Here is a 16,665-nt window from a genome sequence, read left to right as displayed (position 1 = left end):
AAAGAAACAGTAACATAGCAGCTCAGTTTAATATCACAATAAATGTTTCCATTCGTTCTTTTATGATTTATCATCCAGCAATGCTGCATTAAATTAAACAGATAATCCAACCATTAAACACATACACAAATCCATATGTAGATCCTTGTCAACCAGCAATTTCTATACTGAGATTCTGAATGAACAGGAAATGTTTTTTCTTCATTGTGATATGTTGTATAGTAGAGTGGAGACCAGTCAGAAAACAATACTTTATTTTTGTTTAAATCAAAGAAAACTCAAACTGCGTTATTATAAATCAACATGTTTACAAAAAAAAAGAAGCATTTCCACCATGATGGTAGGATACAGTGACAGAAATCATAGATGGAATATGTAAAGTAAATCTTCTGGAGTCAGTAATGCAGATTATTTATTTTATTTAAAAGTAAAATAACCGGCATTCACAGTGAAAAGAATGTCGAAATCCAAATGCTCAGTAAATGTATATAAGAAAATGTAACCACTTCTAGGGAAACAAAAACACTACTAAAACAAAAAAAACAGTTTTTACCTAGTCCAGGAACATTTCTCCAAGCACAGATCACACTCCAATAAGTTAGTCGTGGCAGTCATTCTCCCCACCAAGACCTTAGTGTAACTAATAACAAACATACGTAGGCGGCAGAGCACGACTCCCTTTCTATATAAAGCCCCACATTTTGGAAATTTCCCCAGTTTTCAAACCCTTTCCTTTCCCAATGTATGGTGTAGTATGTAAACCCTTCCCTTTGTCAAACTGACAATGTTGTCCATATACACAGATCTTCAAGACACTGTAGAAAAATAGTGCAGCATAAACTCCTTCCAAGTGTTTAGCAGGACAACTCCTTACTGATGCGTTCACTTTGCTGCCTGCTGAGCCTGACGCCGCAGCAGGACATATATCTTCTCCTTGATCCAGTCTTTGTTGTATGGTTGGTATGTTTGAGTGTCCGCTCTGTATCTGTATACAAAACAAATTATACTTTCAATGGAAGTGACCAACACATTGACACACAGGTTGATTTTCATTCGAATGGATAGGCAGATCATACTTACACCAGACAGCTCAGGTCTGCCAAGTCGTCAATGAAGTCAAACAACTGACTTATGTCGTATGTTATGGAGGGACTGTTTGGATTCATCCTCTTAAGATGCTCTTCATACATTTTGCAAACACCTGGAAGAAGGGTGCAGGACATGCTGAATAATAACAAAACTATTTGTGTTTAATAAACATCAAAATATCAATAATAATTCATTCTATTTAGCGGCGCCTTTCAAAGCACCCAAGGACACCTTAGCTCAATGGCACAGATAGCACTAAATAATATCAAATATATCTAATATCTGCACAGCTTTCCACCTTTCCAACCAAAACTGCACATATTTGATTTGTTACGAGTATTTAGTCATATTATTCTGTACATATTTGTTATGGTATATCTATATTTCATGTAAATATTGCTCTGTATTTTAATGTTATTATAGTTTTATTTGTTGGTCCTTTTCTTACAACGTATCTTCTTTGACTCTGTTTATGTAAGCATCATATACACTAGTGACAATTCCTAGTATGCGTTATCCTACTTGGCAATACATATGTTTCTGATGCTGATATGTTGAAATTAATTATTACAAGGGTGAGGAATGTTGTTTAATTAAAAATGTAATGTTGCTAGTTCCAGAGTATGGGTTAAGATAACTATTAAAAAACAGCTGAAGAAGACTTACCCTCCATACATTCATTCACTGACTCATAGTCAGCATATGTGCGGCCCTCTGGTCTCTTGGTTGGTTGAACAAGTAAAATTGTGTGCGACTGTAAAGATGATTTAAAATATTAAATACACAAATGAATGCAATCACATTACGTTAAATCACATCACATATTAATGCCCAGTTGTATCTGTTACTGTGAAAAACCAAGCATTTAGAGTACATTTCTCCAGGAATAACACGAGATAAATGCACATTATTTTAATCAAATTACTTACTGTGGCTTTAACGTATTACTATTTTACAATAGGTCCCACATAAGTAACTGACTCCACATTAAGAAGTCAAATAAAGATGAGTTAATTATTACATTTTATCGTGAGATGTTCATAGCAAACGAAGAAACTGGAAAAGACACCATTGACAGAGAAATATTAGCATCGTAGCTTGTTAGCTTAGCTTTAGCTGTGATGGATTAACAGGAGCTAATACAGCTGATACTGCGTGTGTTTTAACATATCAAAACGTAAAACCAAACACTCTTACCATGGTTATGCTGACTGCAGACACTGTCTGATTGTTAGGAAAGAAAAACTGACAAAAATAACTCGGTATTTATTGCTTTTCAATTCCCCGTGCGATGAATGTAGCCAGCTGTTTGCAGAAAAATACTCAGAGGAAATGAAATGCGTTTATTTCCGGTTGTAAAGTGAGGTCCCTTCAAAATAAAAAATGTGTTTCAAAGTAAAAGTCTGGTCGTGAAAATACAAGATCAGTATTTTCTAAACATCATTTTTGTTCTGTGGTGAGACAGTATTAACCTTTTTTCCTAATCAAAATACCTGGCTAATAATGTTTTATGCTAACATTGACACATGTTTTTAAACTTATCATCTAACTTGCCAACAAAACTAGGAATCCTACAGTGTTTGCTCCTGAATAGGCAATACATAATTTAGAAAATAGGAATCCATAGTAAAAGTAAATAAACCATATTTTACTAACTCAGTAAATGTAGAATTTTATATTACACCACTGTATTTTGTTTTGTAAAAACCAAACAATTGAGGAATACAATCAAATTGAGGAATAAAATCAAACGGTAGTCTTGGAAACATTGCAAAAATAGACCACACTCGGGTTTTATTACCGGATATTTGAACATTTATTGATTTGGTTAATTTATCTTGGGTTATCACATTGACACCATTGAATTGTATATGATCTAAAAGGCAAAATATATGTGTGAAAGTGAATATTTTGAACATCACAAACAAAATACCAAAGATCAAACTGCAAACAAAATCAGAACCCTGAGCTGGGATTGTGTCAGTTATAATGTGATCTAAATAATTTATAATCCAAAGTCTGATGTTAAAATAAACGCTGTGTTGACAGTACTGATTATGAGGTATTAATTGTGTGGATGGTTATGCCCCGCTGGGGGATCCTCTCCTTGGGGTCCCTCTGCGAGGTGTAGTTGGGGGATCCCTCATCACTACACCACCACACTCTCTCTGGCATGCTCCCAGGGACATAAAGTTATTGGCATTGCCCTGGCAGCTTCCATACCAGAACTCAGTACATCTGCCAGTGCCAGAGTCAAAGAAGAAGCGCACCGCCCATCTGTCGCAGGAGCCTTCATCGCGAGGCATGGAGCACACATTGCCACTGGCTGGAGGGGCAGCAGGAGGTGGTGTGTGTTGCTTAGAAAAAAAGAAAGACAAAAGAAAGATGGTCAATTGTCCTGTATAGCCAGTACATCTAGAACATATATATATATATATATGTAGCAGGGTTTAGTTAGAGGATGTTCATAAACAATTTAGTTGGTAAAATGGGTCAATCTTTTAAAAAAAACTGGGGAATACCCAGGCTTTTGTGGTAAAAAGACAACCGATTACCACAAACATCCTTATGATTATTTTCTCAGACTTGCCAAAGCTTCTCAAGAGCCAAAAAGACCCTATACTTATATACATATATATACATATATATATGGCACATTCCATAAAGAATAAATACATTTTGAGTAACCTCAGTAGTATCCTGTTTATTGAATCATAATGAGAAACAGATGTTATTCTTACCACAGCTGTCCGGTATTCAGGACATCCAGCCCTTGCAAATCCTTGAGCTGGAGTCACTCCATCCAAACAACAGCCAAATCTGCAGAAAAGAGATTATTAGAAGTTCTTCGATTTTATATAATATGCTATTTATTAACAGATGTATGTGATTTAATGGGTTAAGGGAGCAGTGTTACCTGGAGTGAATACAGTCATTTAGGGAGCAGCCCTCATTCCTGGGCCCCGCGGCGGAGGTATGGCCGTCAGGACAGCAGCCATAGTGTGACTGTGCGCATTGAGGACCAGTCACAGGAGGGTAGACACTGTTTGTTTGTGGCCTGGAAGCTATCGCAAGTAAACACAGACGCAGACATGGTCAAACAAGCATACTGTACATGCCATAGACCTGTAAATATGTGTTTATATGTGTCTTTTTGAAGGGTTGGGATTTTATTTAGTAGTAGTTATGTTCAGCTGGATATGTTTTTAGACTATATATATGTAGAGTGTGTGGCTCGGATGTGGTAATTGGGGGTGAGTGGTTGGTGGTGGAGGAAGGGATGGGCTGATCTGCCATCTATGTGATTATATTGCTGTACATTATTGTATAACTCAGCCCAGGGGTTATTTTAAAAACCCACTAAAGAAATTGTCAAAAGTGATGTAAGTTTGACTTTTAAAAATGACAACATAAGGGCAACATTTCTTTACAGCCTGAGGAGGAATTGACTTGAAAATAATCGGAGTAATGCCTGTGCTAAAATAACTAGCCGTGTGTCATATAAAATATGTATTTCCACATTTTCTTAACCACTGCTTAAGCTACATATTCAAAATAATTTCATTTTAAATGCGTAGAAAGAGAATAACATTTTTAATAAAACATCCTCCACATGCTTATATATATATATATAAGATATATCTGTTGTAATTTATTGTCGTTTATTGTGATTTGTAGTAATGTGTTTTTATTACATTACATTATACACTTTGGCTCGACCAAAAATCGCTTTTAAATGTGCTATATAAATAAAACCTGATTTGATTTGATGCTGTACATACCTGAAGGGTCTTCTGGAACATGGGGCACAAATCCTCTTGTGGTGGTTTCATGTGCCCTTGGGTCCTGCACACTTGGGACCACTAAAGATAAGGTACATTAGTTAAATACAAACATGCAAAGACAATAAAACCAAAAGAGTTTGACTGGTTCAGATTTGGCTCACTTTGTGCTGCGTGGCATGGCTGTGAGTTGCATGTTTCCACAGAGACGGGTCTGCTAACTGTTCCACACCGGGCCTCTGGGTAGGGGTTCAAATCTGTATCAAAACAGCCCACTCTCCTCTCCCTCACACCACCACCACAGCTCATGGTGCACTGCAGAGACAGGAGGGGAGAGGGTGAATAATGTGGGGAGAGGCAAAGGTTCCTTCCCAGTCCACAACACTCTGCATGTTACCTACCAGGCCGTAGTCGGTCACATGCCAGGTGATGTGTGTGTAACAGGCGGGTCTGCGACAGGCCTGGACAGAAGAGGGTCTTGCCAGTCCGTTGCAGGCGTGGTCAGCCAGGCGTTCACCTCCCGGCCCCACGCAGAACACCTCCCTCGTCTGCTGGCCTTCCCCACAAGTCACCGAGCACTGAGCATCATATATGACAAGATAGTTTAAAATGTCAGTCCCACAGCAAACCATCATTACCAAATAAATCATGGTGCATATCATTTTGTTTCCAGGATTGTCTTTATTGTCCTTGTATTTTCATTTTCCTAAGGGTTTTTCCATATAAAAATATATCCCTTGATGGTGGTAAGTTTAACTTATTCTGGATCTATGGTCAAAAAGGACAAATGGTGGTGTATGCTACACCGTACAGAATGTAAGTCCCCTGAGAAATGTGTGATTTGTGATATTGGGCTACAAATAAAAGTGACCTGACTTGACTAACCTCAGGAAAATTACAATATATGAGACCATAATCAAGACAGTTGATAGGCTCTATATCATATACAATTATTTTAAATTGGTATCACATTTAACTTAAATCTCAATGTTTCCAATGACAAAGATATCGATGTGTCTTTCCACCCTTGGACTGTGCAAAAACATAGGAAAAGTGATAATGAAATGGTACTCTTAGCCACTTTGCTTTAATAAATAAGTATTGGATTCTATCTTTCTATTCTCATTAATGCTTTAACTTCTTTTCATTTAATTGCAAGCAACAATATGCCATTGCCTGTCTGTTATATATATATATCATATATATAAAAATAAAGTTCTCTGTGAGGTACACACCACGCTGAAGCTGGAGACGCTGTACTCGGCACAGGGATGCATGTTGCAGGCCTGCTGGCTCTGTGGCCTCTGCAGGCGCTGGTTGATGCAGTGAAACTCCTCCACCACACGGGGGTTTGCTGTGTCCTGAACCCAGCATTTCACACTGCGGTACTGCATGCCTCCATTGCAAGAGGCAGAGCACTGGCCATAGACACCAGTTTTGTAGTAGTATGTAAGTGTCTCCCTTGGGCGAGTAGCAACGATGTTAGCAGAGTGAACAGAATTAGTGTCTTCATCCAAGCCCATAAACTCTCCATGGACCAGAACCTGAAAAGACACATTTTTTTCATTACACCACTGTGCTTGTGCACTTGTAAACGCAAATAAAAGCTACTTATTTAGGAGAATAGGCAATGATATTCTATAGATAAACAGTACATTATGAAGCACTGAAAGTCTGTCATTGCATTATGGATCTAATTATTGTTCCCACCCTGCAGACTCCATCCACACAGATATCAGTGCGGCCCACATAGCACGGTGTCCCATCAACCACTGATGGTCTGTGTCTGTAGAAGAAGTTCTGCCCTCTTGGGACACAGCTCAGCTCACATGGATTGGCCGCTACAGAACAAATAATAGATAGGTAAATACATCAAACAGCAACACTAACTTTTAGATCGTTTGCCAGGGTGTCAGTGAAGACTTAATCAACACCAACACCTCTGGTAATCCAATAATGTTAAATCAATCTCATAATAAATCATAAACACTTAAGAAAATGTACAGTACATAACAGGTCTTTTACATACATCCATAATAAGGCACCCATGTATGGTGTTTGCTCTGAAAGTCCGTTCTGTCAAACAGGGAGCACTGCTCCTGCCTGTAGTCCTTGGTTCCAACTGCACATGCCTGTTGTGACACAATGTTGGATTATTGGCATGTTTTAGGATACATTAATGAAGGTTGTGGGTGGATCTCATTAATAAAGAGGCCTCAAATGACCTGTGTGTTGCAGGTTTGGAAGGACTTAGAGGATCCTAGGCAGTTATGCCCTCCATCAGTCCTATAAGAGAAAAGAAAAATAATATTAATAACATAAAAGCCAGATAACTCTCTTTATTGTTAAATGTATTTGGCTTTATTGGTCATGCAGATCAGGTGCACTTCAATAATATGATTATGATCATTTATATAGAATATAGTAGTCACTTTTAAAAAGAGGATTTCAAACAAATAATTACTGTCCTACTTTTAAGTATTGTAAAATCTTTAGTATAGTATATGTTCCATCCTGTCACCCTATTTCTAACCTGGAGGTGACACATTTCCTGGTTCTCATTGCCACGCCTGTGCCACAGGTGCGGCTGCAGGGCCCGTAGGCTGTAAACTCTCCCCAGTAGTCATGGCTTGGCAGTATCAGCTGAAAAAATAAAAACACTAGTCACTCCTCCAGCCTCTGGAACACATACATGCTCTCACACATCATCATATCCCACACCACCAACCACTAACACACGTTATGAGCATCCTGGAGACACTGAAATAGAAACTGGAACATTTCGCCACAAACCATCCCAGACACTTTGCATAAACTCTCTTTGTGGCACTTAAACACCACATGTGTCAGAAATAACATAGTGTGCCTTTGCCTGTTGAGATTTTGGACATACTGTACAAAGTGTTCTTTGCTATTTATATCTGTTTTAAATCACTTGTTATGGACATGCAATTGGGACAATATTATAGATATTGTTAATACTGAGACTTACAGTGAAAGCAGGTACAACCAGCAGCTGTAGGAGACCCAGGACTTGTATAATATTCATTTTCACTAGAAGCTTCTGCAGAACTGTTGGTGAGAATAGCAATGAGAAGAAAAACAATGGTGGAGTAGTATTCAGATATTTTACTCATACCAAAGTGTACGAAGTTACAGTTCAGTATAATCAGGAAAATTAACTATACTATTATGTTAATATATAATTGTTTTATTATTGCACATGCATTCATCATCACAATGCTTGTTGTGTCAAACAGTAAACAATGATGAAAAGCTTGATTATTGAATACAAATGTGACAATTTTTTTTTTTTTAAGAACTCAGCTGGAACCAGTTTTCACATAAAGACTGTCAATAGATTATAGAAAACAGTTTCCAATACATTTTTTTACAAATAATTATTAATTGAGTTAACATTCAAGCTGTATTTAAAGAAAATGTTGGGTATTTCAATTTATAATAAAACATCCTGTTTTAAAGCATTATATGTTTTGTGTGTAAAAATACCCACTCCTAAAGTTGTCAGATTAATTCACTGTAGGGTAGAAAATACAATATTTCCCCACTCTTCCAATATGTGGAAGAGCAGAAATGTAAAGTGGCATGGAAGGAAAATACTCATACATACAAAACGTAAGTAAATGAACTTTGTTACATGCCACCACTGAAAACACCTTAAATTGTAATTCAATATAAATGATAATTCCATATGAGATGAAAGCTACATTTCTTGATGTCTATAGTCATTTCTTTGCAAATATCTTAGACATATGAATGTGCAAAAAGTTTAAACCAGGATAAATGAAACCGTGAATGCCATCAGATCATGTCTTACCTTCTTGAAGTGACTCCGGCTGGTTGTGAGCAGTGCAGAGAGATGAACACCTCAGTAGTGATGAAGGTAGGCACGGCTGCACAGCTTCTCCTCACCCTCTCTGCTCACCAACCCCTCAGCCTATATAGTGTCAGGTTTCAGCCACACGTAAACAGATTCCCTCAAAAAAAGATTCGTACTTCTTTTTTTAACGTTTAACATAAGCTATAATTTCTTCTTAAGACCCTCAGGCTGTGGGTCTACTCATGATGATATTTATATAAAGTATTTTCCATACCAGCCACATGTTTTACTTTGAGACATTTAGAAAACAAATATGGGCGTTTGCGTAACATTTGCATTAAGTTTGTTCCAACACAGAAGAGGAAGAGAATATTTTGGTACACATAATTAAGTGGTTGCATAACCTGTGTCCATGACATAAGAACCCACTAAAATGACATTTAAGGTGGAGGGATCTTGAAGGTCCTTGATTTCTTTTCAGGTTGCTGTCCACTGATTGTCCCCTTCACACATCTCCTGACCACTAAATACAGACCAGTGGGTAGCAGCAGGGGTGCTGGTGGGAAGTAAACATCACATTTAGGTTTATTTTAGCGCGAAACCACAGTGGAGCTTGGATGGGAAGAGAATATGGAAGATGTACCAAAAGAAGAGCAGCATTCCTGTGCCATAAATTCATCAAAGAAGAAGCTGAAGGAGCCATCCAGGCTGAAGAGAGTAACATACTTAAATCATATCTGTCAACATAAAATACCTTGGTGCTGGAAAATGATATAGCTGTTAAGTGTGTGTGTTTGTTTCTGGGTGGTAGCAGAAATACAGATGACAGTACAGTAGGAGGCATATAAATCACATGCAGCGCAGGATTATGGTCTTGTCATCGCTTGTGTTAAAATCAGTGGCACGTGGCAATCTAGAAAGTAAGCTATGCAACAAATTGTACCCTTGTTAAGCTCATGATGTTTTATTAAAAGTATACGACAGAGAGGTATTTATTCCGTGTTATGGTTGTTTTTTTTAAAAGTTGTATGCACTGTGATATATTTACTGAACTGAAAACGAATCATGGATATTAGAAACTCTTTTTCAGTGGACAGATTTTCAGATATAGACCTAAAAAGAACTATTTGCTCAACAAAATGTCCTAAAATGTAATTTAAAAATCGATCTTTTTCAAAAACTCAGCTTCTCACACAACTTCCAAACCCATGCCATCCAGATTTTGACTCATGCATCCAGATTCACAACCTCACACATCACAGTTGTATCTCCTAAACTAGAATCTTTAAAGTTTGTCAGTCACTCTCCGTCTCTTTGGGCTCTCTCTGCTGCTCAGCTAATTCTTCCTTCTCTGAGGGTTGGAAGTCACACTTGGTGCTCAAAAAGCCTTCCACTGTGTCGAGGAGCTCCTGCATCTCCCTGGACAACTCAGAGTAACCCTCCTTTATCTCTTCCTGCTGCGTCCTCAGGTCCAGCGCTGCACTTATCAGCTCAGTAGTCTGTTGGCTGCAGTCGCTCCGTAACTCCTCCATGTCTGTCAGCAGCGTCTCCATGCCGTTCATCATCTCCTGCAGCCGGTCGACGGTTCCCTCGATCCCAGAGGAGTCCGGAGAGGAAGGCCCGGCCTGGCTGTTGTCTGGAACCCAGGCCTCAGACTCCCGCTCTGCCTCTGGCTCCATCCTCTCAGGCACCCGATACTCAAACAGGACTTCAGTGATATCTGGAAGAAAAGGGAATCCTTAAGCTATAGCCAATGTACAATTTCTAGTCAACTCTCTCAGCTGTAATGACTTTAAAGGTCAGCTATGGTGCAAAATCCACTTTTTCATGTTATACATAAACATGTGCCCCCTCTAAAGAGATTCTGAAACTTTCAGGAAAAAAGATTCGCTCTCTTTTCGTCCTGATCCATTTATATAAAATCCTGTCTGAAAATGAGCTGATCAGATGTTGGCCACTTTGTGATGTCATAATGTTTTTTTGGCTTGTGTAGCACCTTATCACCTGAATCTCCTCCTATAGCACCATTCTGTTTTATTTTAACCAAATATCTCACAGAGGGGCATGGGGAGTAGCTCCTTATTTTCATCTAAAGTAACAGACAGAGAATCAGCACTTTTGAAACAGGGCTGAAACAGAGTTATGGGATGCTACAATGCATGATCTGTTTGGTGTTTTGAGCCAAACACTTCAGAGACATGTTTTGTAACTGAGAACTATAATATATTGATGAAAAAGAGTATAATAGGGGACCTTTAACTCCTAGCAGGGGGTGAAAAATGCAACCCTGACTACTCTTGTGGTGTAGAGTGTGTTTAGATGTTTGTCTATCCAGGTTCCCTTTCACTGACATGTGCTATCATGTAACCCTATTAGGGAAGCTATCCTGAGCATCACCCTTCACTGCTGGCTGCAGTGAGCGGCAGGCAGGACAGATTACGAGGTTTTCCCTCCTCACAGCCTGCTCACTGCCATGTCTGAGGAGACAGATTATGGTGCAATTATTTGTGGGCTTTTTTCAATTCTGTGCCACCCTAAGGTCTTTCTGTATCCCTTTCCCTCATGTTTTTTGCCCAAACTCCTGTGAATGGTTTGAGTATTGCATTATAATTAGTTGGTGTCAGACAGGGAGACACAACGCTAAAGGAAAGCACAGCCGCAATGAAACAGATCTATCACTAACTTGTAGTAAACAATTAATATAACTAATCCACAGTCCTGCTGTGTATACAGTATTCCATCAAAACACCAGTTTAGAAAAAGGTCCACTATGTAAAAGTGAATAACGTACTGCAGACAATGGTTCTATTTAGATATTTTCTCTGAACTCTCAATGTGGCATGGATGTGAGAAAGAAGATTGTGAGATGTCGCCCTCTGATGGCACATTTTGGTAAATGATGCCGCGCTCAGAAGAAGTGAAGTAGTATTTCCTGATATAAATGTTTTTAAATGTGTGAGTGTGTCTGTCTGTGTGGGTTTTATCTGTCTTTTTGGCAATGGACTGAAGTTAAAATAAAGTAGTTTAGCCAATGTAAGAGCTAAGCAAATATGTGGAGTATCAGAATCAGAATCAGAAACGGGTTTATCACCAGGTTGACAGGTACGAGGAATTTGACTTGGTGTCGTGGTGCATACATAAAAGTAAAACAAAAATAAAAAAACACAGATAGCTATTTTAAGAACAACAACATTAACATAATAATAACATAACAAAATAAATAAGAAAAATATAGTGAAATAAAAAATAAAATAAAGCAGTATTTACATTGAAATAGAATGGAATAAAAATATAACATTACATTTTACATTTAGTTAAATCAAAGTGAAATAAGTGCTAGTTAGTCAAAGTGTGTAAATTAACCAAAAATCAACCCCTTATAAAATGCAAGTGTTTGGAAGAAATATTTTACAGTTACTTGAATGAGATATGCCAAGAGTGCCTTAAAGTTACTTAGGCTCTTCTGACTGAATTTAATAAAACTGTACTGATGTTCAAGGAAATGTGACTGTAAACGTGTTTATTTGATTATTTAAAATCCAACAACATTTTCAAAAAGTTCAGTCACAACAGAGAATTAAACGGTGAATTGAGAAAGCGATGACCAAAATAAAGACAAGTTAAATAACCCCGAGAAGCACCAGCCCTTTAAATGGCTGTGAAGATAAGCAGTCGAATGGTTACCTCACCGCCTTCAGTCTCTTATCAAAGCCAGCCAACTGGCTGCGGGGGGGCCAGAGAGAGGGGAGCACTACACTCCTACTGAGAGGTAAATACAGCAGTGTTCACATTAGCTGTAGTTTCAGGAAGGCTGTAAGAAATATATATAATTTTGGGAATGATGTTTGCATCATTAACCATAAAAACACTCAGGATTAATTCAACAAATTAGATGGAACAATCGTTTTAAATAATGCACTCAAAATATATAAACCAGAGCACACAGTAAAGTGTTAGAAGACAAGAACAAGAATACTGCAGTTTTGTAGAACTTTAGATAAATGCGAGACATCTTGCAAAGCAGAGGAGCTTATATTTGTCTTATAATGTATGTACAGAATAGAAAAGCAATAGCTTTAATGCTGAAAAAATATGGAAAGAAATCTCTGATCTCTTGGATATTTGCATCAAAGCTTCAGCTTGACAATTACAAATAATAATACATTAATATAGCAAAATAAATTGTTATTAACAAGCTGTCTCAGTTATTCATAACACACAATCAACAGAGTAAAGAAAAAATTGCACATTTTTAGATTAACTAACAGTGTAGACCCACTATTGAACAATGTATTTTTAGCCAATGTAATTGCCAATAGGTTAAAGTTAGAAAATAAACTCTTACTTGTTCCTGTGGTTATTCTCTGTGAGCATCCGCTTTGTTTCAACACGCAGGCTGAAGATCAGATAATGTGAAGCATGGATCGTGTCCAAAACAAAGCGGCTCTGCCCATCTCAAAGTAACCATATTCACCCACTGTGACGACGTTGTGATGTTTCTATTATAGACCGGACACTGAAAGCTGCTTATCAGCTATTCACACAGAAACTAGACGTATGAGTGGGGTAACAGGCAACATCTGTATAACTACTCCATTCAAAGGCATATCTAAACATTCAATGATTCACTTTTTATCCAATGATATTATTTTTCTTACGTTTTTATTTTTTAAATATATAATAAAAACCTGGAAAATACCATTGTTTGATGTCCTTATTTTTTGTCTTGTAAGTTTAAAGTTTGTTTTACAGCTGCTCTTATAGTCCTTGTACACTGGGTGCCTGTGAATGAATGGGCTATAGCAGTGGCGGCCGGTGGTCTTTTTTTTTGGTGGGGCTCTTGACGTACCGTAAGTGACCTACCCGGGGGTTTCCCCCCGGAATTTTTTTTCGAGAAATGACCCCTTAAATGATGACTTCTGGTGATGTTAGAGGGGGGGGGAAGGAGAAATCGAGGCTTAAAAATATGAGAAGACTGATCAATACCTCCATAATCTTCAGTGTGGAAAATATTATTTATCAACCTGAACATCTACTACTTTACCAGGAATTTGTGTTCTCAGAACTGGTCTGTTTTTTTCTTTCTTAAAACTGTTCATGTTTTATGAACCAACACCTTCACCAAGTAGCTTTACAGTGAACTGCATGTGAGATATAAAATTAATAGCATCTTTTCAGTAGCATTAATTATAAATATTTAAGTGGTTCAATACAAGTCACTACAGCATTTCAAACTGAACTGTGAATAAATGCAATTTAAAAAAAATAACCACAGCACAAAATGTCATAGATTGTGTTTTTTCTTTGTTTCTCTGAGGATTATTTACAAACAGGCTTATTTACATATAGCAATAACTCAGAAATGAAAAAGCTACATCGTCTAACACGAACAACCACTTAGCATAATGATAATATATGTGTTATGTACAATGTAACTGGCAAGGCTAGAGCAAGAAAGAACATAAAGTTTGCAAAAGGTTTAAATAACTTCAAGTATCTGTCTTCAGATTACGTGGAGGTTTTAGTCCGATGGGAAGCAGATTTTAAGCGACACCGAAGATAAACCAAAAATGTGGTGGAGCTGCAAACCGTGTAGTGTTGCTGGGACAGAACAGGAGCTATAACCGTTGGAAAATACATCACAGACAATGCAACAAACGTGGAGACAGAACAATCACTTCTGTGATAAATGCCCCACTTATTAATAAACTTCTAACAACCATGGGAAACCTCCTCTCTACATATAAAGTGATATCCAAGCATGGGAAACAAAAGACAGCATTTACCTGTTTGCATCCAGCTAGCCAAGCCTTTTTTGTGTACCAGCTACTTGCGAAGCCTCGTGTATAAGTTTTGTCTTTTTCACGAGATTGCTGCGATATATTCAAATCGGGTTGGTCCGGTCCAAGGTCTTTAAGCAACAATTTATCTGCCAAACTTCTCCTTTCGAAAGGATTGGAGATTAGCTCTTGAACAGAATTAGGCGGGGACCGAGGTCCGGAGACTCCACCTGCACACGAAGCCATCCTCATCAACTACTGCGTCAACCGGATACGAGTCACTGTCCAAACTACTCACAGACTGCACTGGGCGCTGACATTGGCGCCCGGTGACCGTCATCTTTGACGACGCTGATTGGCTGAAATTATATTTTCGCGGCATAGTTTACACGTTACAGATAGCAACAGTCAGCTGCTAGTGGCTGCTGCTGCACTGGTTGAAGGCTCCTCTCTTAGCGCCCAGACGAGAGAAGGTGCATGGGCAAGGCCAGGCAGGAAACATGTGACTTATCAGTAACTTTAGACATCGTAACACAATTTTAAACGAGATTTTATTGTAGATTATACATTTTACTGATACCAATTATATAATATTTACCTTGTTCATTAAAAATAAAAATAAAAATATATATTTTTTTTTAAACATTTTTTTTTTTTTTTTATTTTAATTTTAATTTTTTTTTTTTTTTTTTTTTTTTCAATATGGGAAGAGGTGGGGCGGCGCCCCTAGCGCCCCTATGGACCGGCCGCCACTGGGCTATAGTTTGTAATACTTTTGTGTTGTATGTATTCAAGCCAAATGGATTGTAAGAAATGATATGAAATAAAAGGGTTTGTGTTGTAATTCAAACACAACTCAGTATTATGCATAATAATAGCATAACTGTTCTAAGTGAAAGGTTAAGTTAAGAGAAAACCCATAGGAAGTATCTGTTTACAGTTTAATACAGTGGACAATTGTTCACATTATTTAGAGTTAGATTGATTTCCTGTCCTCAGTTTAAAGAGTTGTATATCCAAATGTGGATCAACTTTGATCAAAATAAGACTGATAAACCCAAGAGTGGACACTGTTTTGATATTTTTTATTTAATTTAATTTATATTGAAGAGGAAATTAAAATAAAAGTATTTCTTCAATCACTCCACATGAGGGCAGTGTTGTATTTCTGAGTTTTCTGATTCTGATTTGCTCTCTTGTGGATGTTCAAGTGTTCCAGCATGTATAGTGTGCCTGTTTTATTTAGTGCTCTGAGTGAATAAAAGTTTATCATGTGTAGGTGTTTACTTAAAGGGGACCTAACATGCAAAATGCACTTTTTGATGTCAGGGAACTCACGCAGCGTCAGAAAATAAAACCCTTTCTCTTTTCCTCCGTACCCAAATCTTTTAAAAACGGGGGTACAACGAGCGGATACAGATTTGCTGCCGATATGACGTAATATCGGCGGCGGACCCACAGAAAGTTGCCATCAGAAACAATGCCTGACGTGTCTTGGGTAATCTCGTCTTTGTTTACATTAGCAAGCCTCGCTAACACTCAGAGCTAACCTGTACTGGAGAGCACATGTGTTTAAAAAGCAGGAAATAAAAAAAGGAACTCACCTTGTGATAAACCCGCAAGAGAAAAAGCATTTGAGCTCCATACTATTTCAGAAATAATCCTTGATGTGGTTTAGAACAGGATGGCGTTTTATCACAGCAGAATTTAACTTTATCTCCGGTAGAATTCTGATCAGGCATTAGCTCCGCCTCCTCTTTTTTTTTTTTTAAGCTAAGGACCCAAAATCCGCGTTTCTCTAACAGGGCTTCAAAAGAGGGGTATGAGCAGTATGAGGCATGGCTACAATGGGTGATCTGTTTGGTATTTTAAGCAAAACACTTCACAGACATGTTTTGTATAGGTATGGCCCTACAATATATTTTCCCAATATAGCATAATAGGTCCACTTTAAGCTAAGAGTTTTAGGGGTGTGTTGGTAGATCCTACAAGAAGTGAGACTTACATTTCCAGTGAGACAAAACACATGCGACCATTTAAGTGCCAACATGTGTATTCATGTGTGTTTCTACGTATGTGAGTGCTGTGTGGGGGTTCAGGGGTATGGATTATTTGGCCCTGGGTTGTATTCAGAGAAGCCAGCCAAGCGTGAGGCGGAGAGGAGAAAGGGGGC

At 38.0% G+C, this 16,665-nt stretch overlaps 2 protein-coding genes across 4 annotated transcripts; both read right to left on the bottom strand.

The window, feature by feature from the left end:
• Nucleotides 1-242: 242 nt before the first annotated feature.
• erh (ERH mRNA splicing and mitosis factor) lies at nucleotides 243-2,416 on the bottom strand. Its single transcript, XM_034142687.1, has 4 exons — nucleotides 2,287-2,416; nucleotides 1,756-1,843; nucleotides 1,081-1,201; nucleotides 243-985 (listed from the first exon to the last, which is right to left on the bottom strand). Exons 1-4 carry the CDS (start codon nucleotides 2,287-2,289, stop codon nucleotides 883-885), a joined length of 315 nt encoding a protein of 104 aa, XP_033998578.1. The 5' UTR covers nucleotides 2,290-2,416; the 3' UTR covers nucleotides 243-882.
• Nucleotides 2,417-2,864: 448 nt separating this feature from the next.
• paplnb (papilin b, proteoglycan-like sulfated glycoprotein) lies at nucleotides 2,865-13,273 on the bottom strand. 3 transcript variants are annotated; one of them, XM_034143859.1, is made up of 15 exons: nucleotides 13,058-13,273; nucleotides 12,397-12,523; nucleotides 8,710-10,432; nucleotides 7,864-7,943; nucleotides 7,405-7,514; nucleotides 7,097-7,157; nucleotides 6,901-7,003; nucleotides 6,582-6,712; nucleotides 6,107-6,415; nucleotides 5,273-5,449; nucleotides 5,036-5,186; nucleotides 4,872-4,952; nucleotides 4,007-4,154; nucleotides 3,831-3,909; nucleotides 2,865-3,446 (listed from the first exon to the last, which is right to left on the bottom strand). In XM_034143859.1, the coding sequence occupies exons 4-15, from the start codon at nucleotides 7,918-7,920 to the stop codon at nucleotides 3,171-3,173; spliced, it is 1,683 nt and encodes a 560-aa protein (XP_033999750.1). In that variant the 5' UTR covers nucleotides 7,921-7,943; nucleotides 8,710-10,432; nucleotides 12,397-12,523; nucleotides 13,058-13,273; the 3' UTR covers nucleotides 2,865-3,170. The 3 variants fall into 3 exon arrangements, with proteins under 3 accessions (XP_033999750.1, XP_033999751.1, XP_033999749.1); XM_034143860.1 differs by having other exon boundaries at nucleotides 12,397-12,474; nucleotides 13,058-13,272; XM_034143858.1 differs by lacking the exon at nucleotides 12,397-12,523 and having other exon boundaries at nucleotides 13,058-13,268.
• Between the last annotated feature and the right edge of the window lie 3,392 nt (nucleotides 13,274-16,665).

This window comes from Trematomus bernacchii, unplaced genomic scaffold (genome assembly GCF_902827165.1).
Source record: "Trematomus bernacchii unplaced genomic scaffold, fTreBer1.1, whole genome shotgun sequence".
Lineage (NCBI taxonomy): Eukaryota > Metazoa > Chordata > Actinopteri > Perciformes > Nototheniidae > Trematomus > Trematomus bernacchii.
Note: the sequence above shows the minus strand (reverse complement) of the source record. Positions and strands in the feature narration are given on the sequence as shown.

Coding starts and splice junctions, on each gene's coding strand:
- erh (XM_034142687.1), bottom strand. Junction 1,202..1,755: donor AGTGAATGAATGTATGGAGG/GTAAGTCTTCTT, acceptor CCCTTCTTCCAG/GTGTTTGCAAAATGTATGAA. Junction 986..1,080: donor GCAGACCTGAGCTGTCTGGT/GTAAGTATGATC, acceptor TTTTGTATACAG/ATACAGAGCGGACACTCAAA.
- paplnb (XM_034143859.1), bottom strand. CDS start 7,920: ATGAATATTATACAAGTCCTGGGTCTCCTACAGCTGCTGGTTGTACCT. Junction 6,416..6,581: donor GTGTGGATGGAGTCTGCAGG/GTGGGAACAATA, acceptor GTGTCTTTTCAG/GTTCTGGTCCATGGAGAGTT. Junction 5,450..6,106: donor GCGTCTCCAGCTTCAGCGTG/GTGTGTACCTCA, acceptor TATGATGCTCAG/TGCTCGGTGACTTGTGGGGA.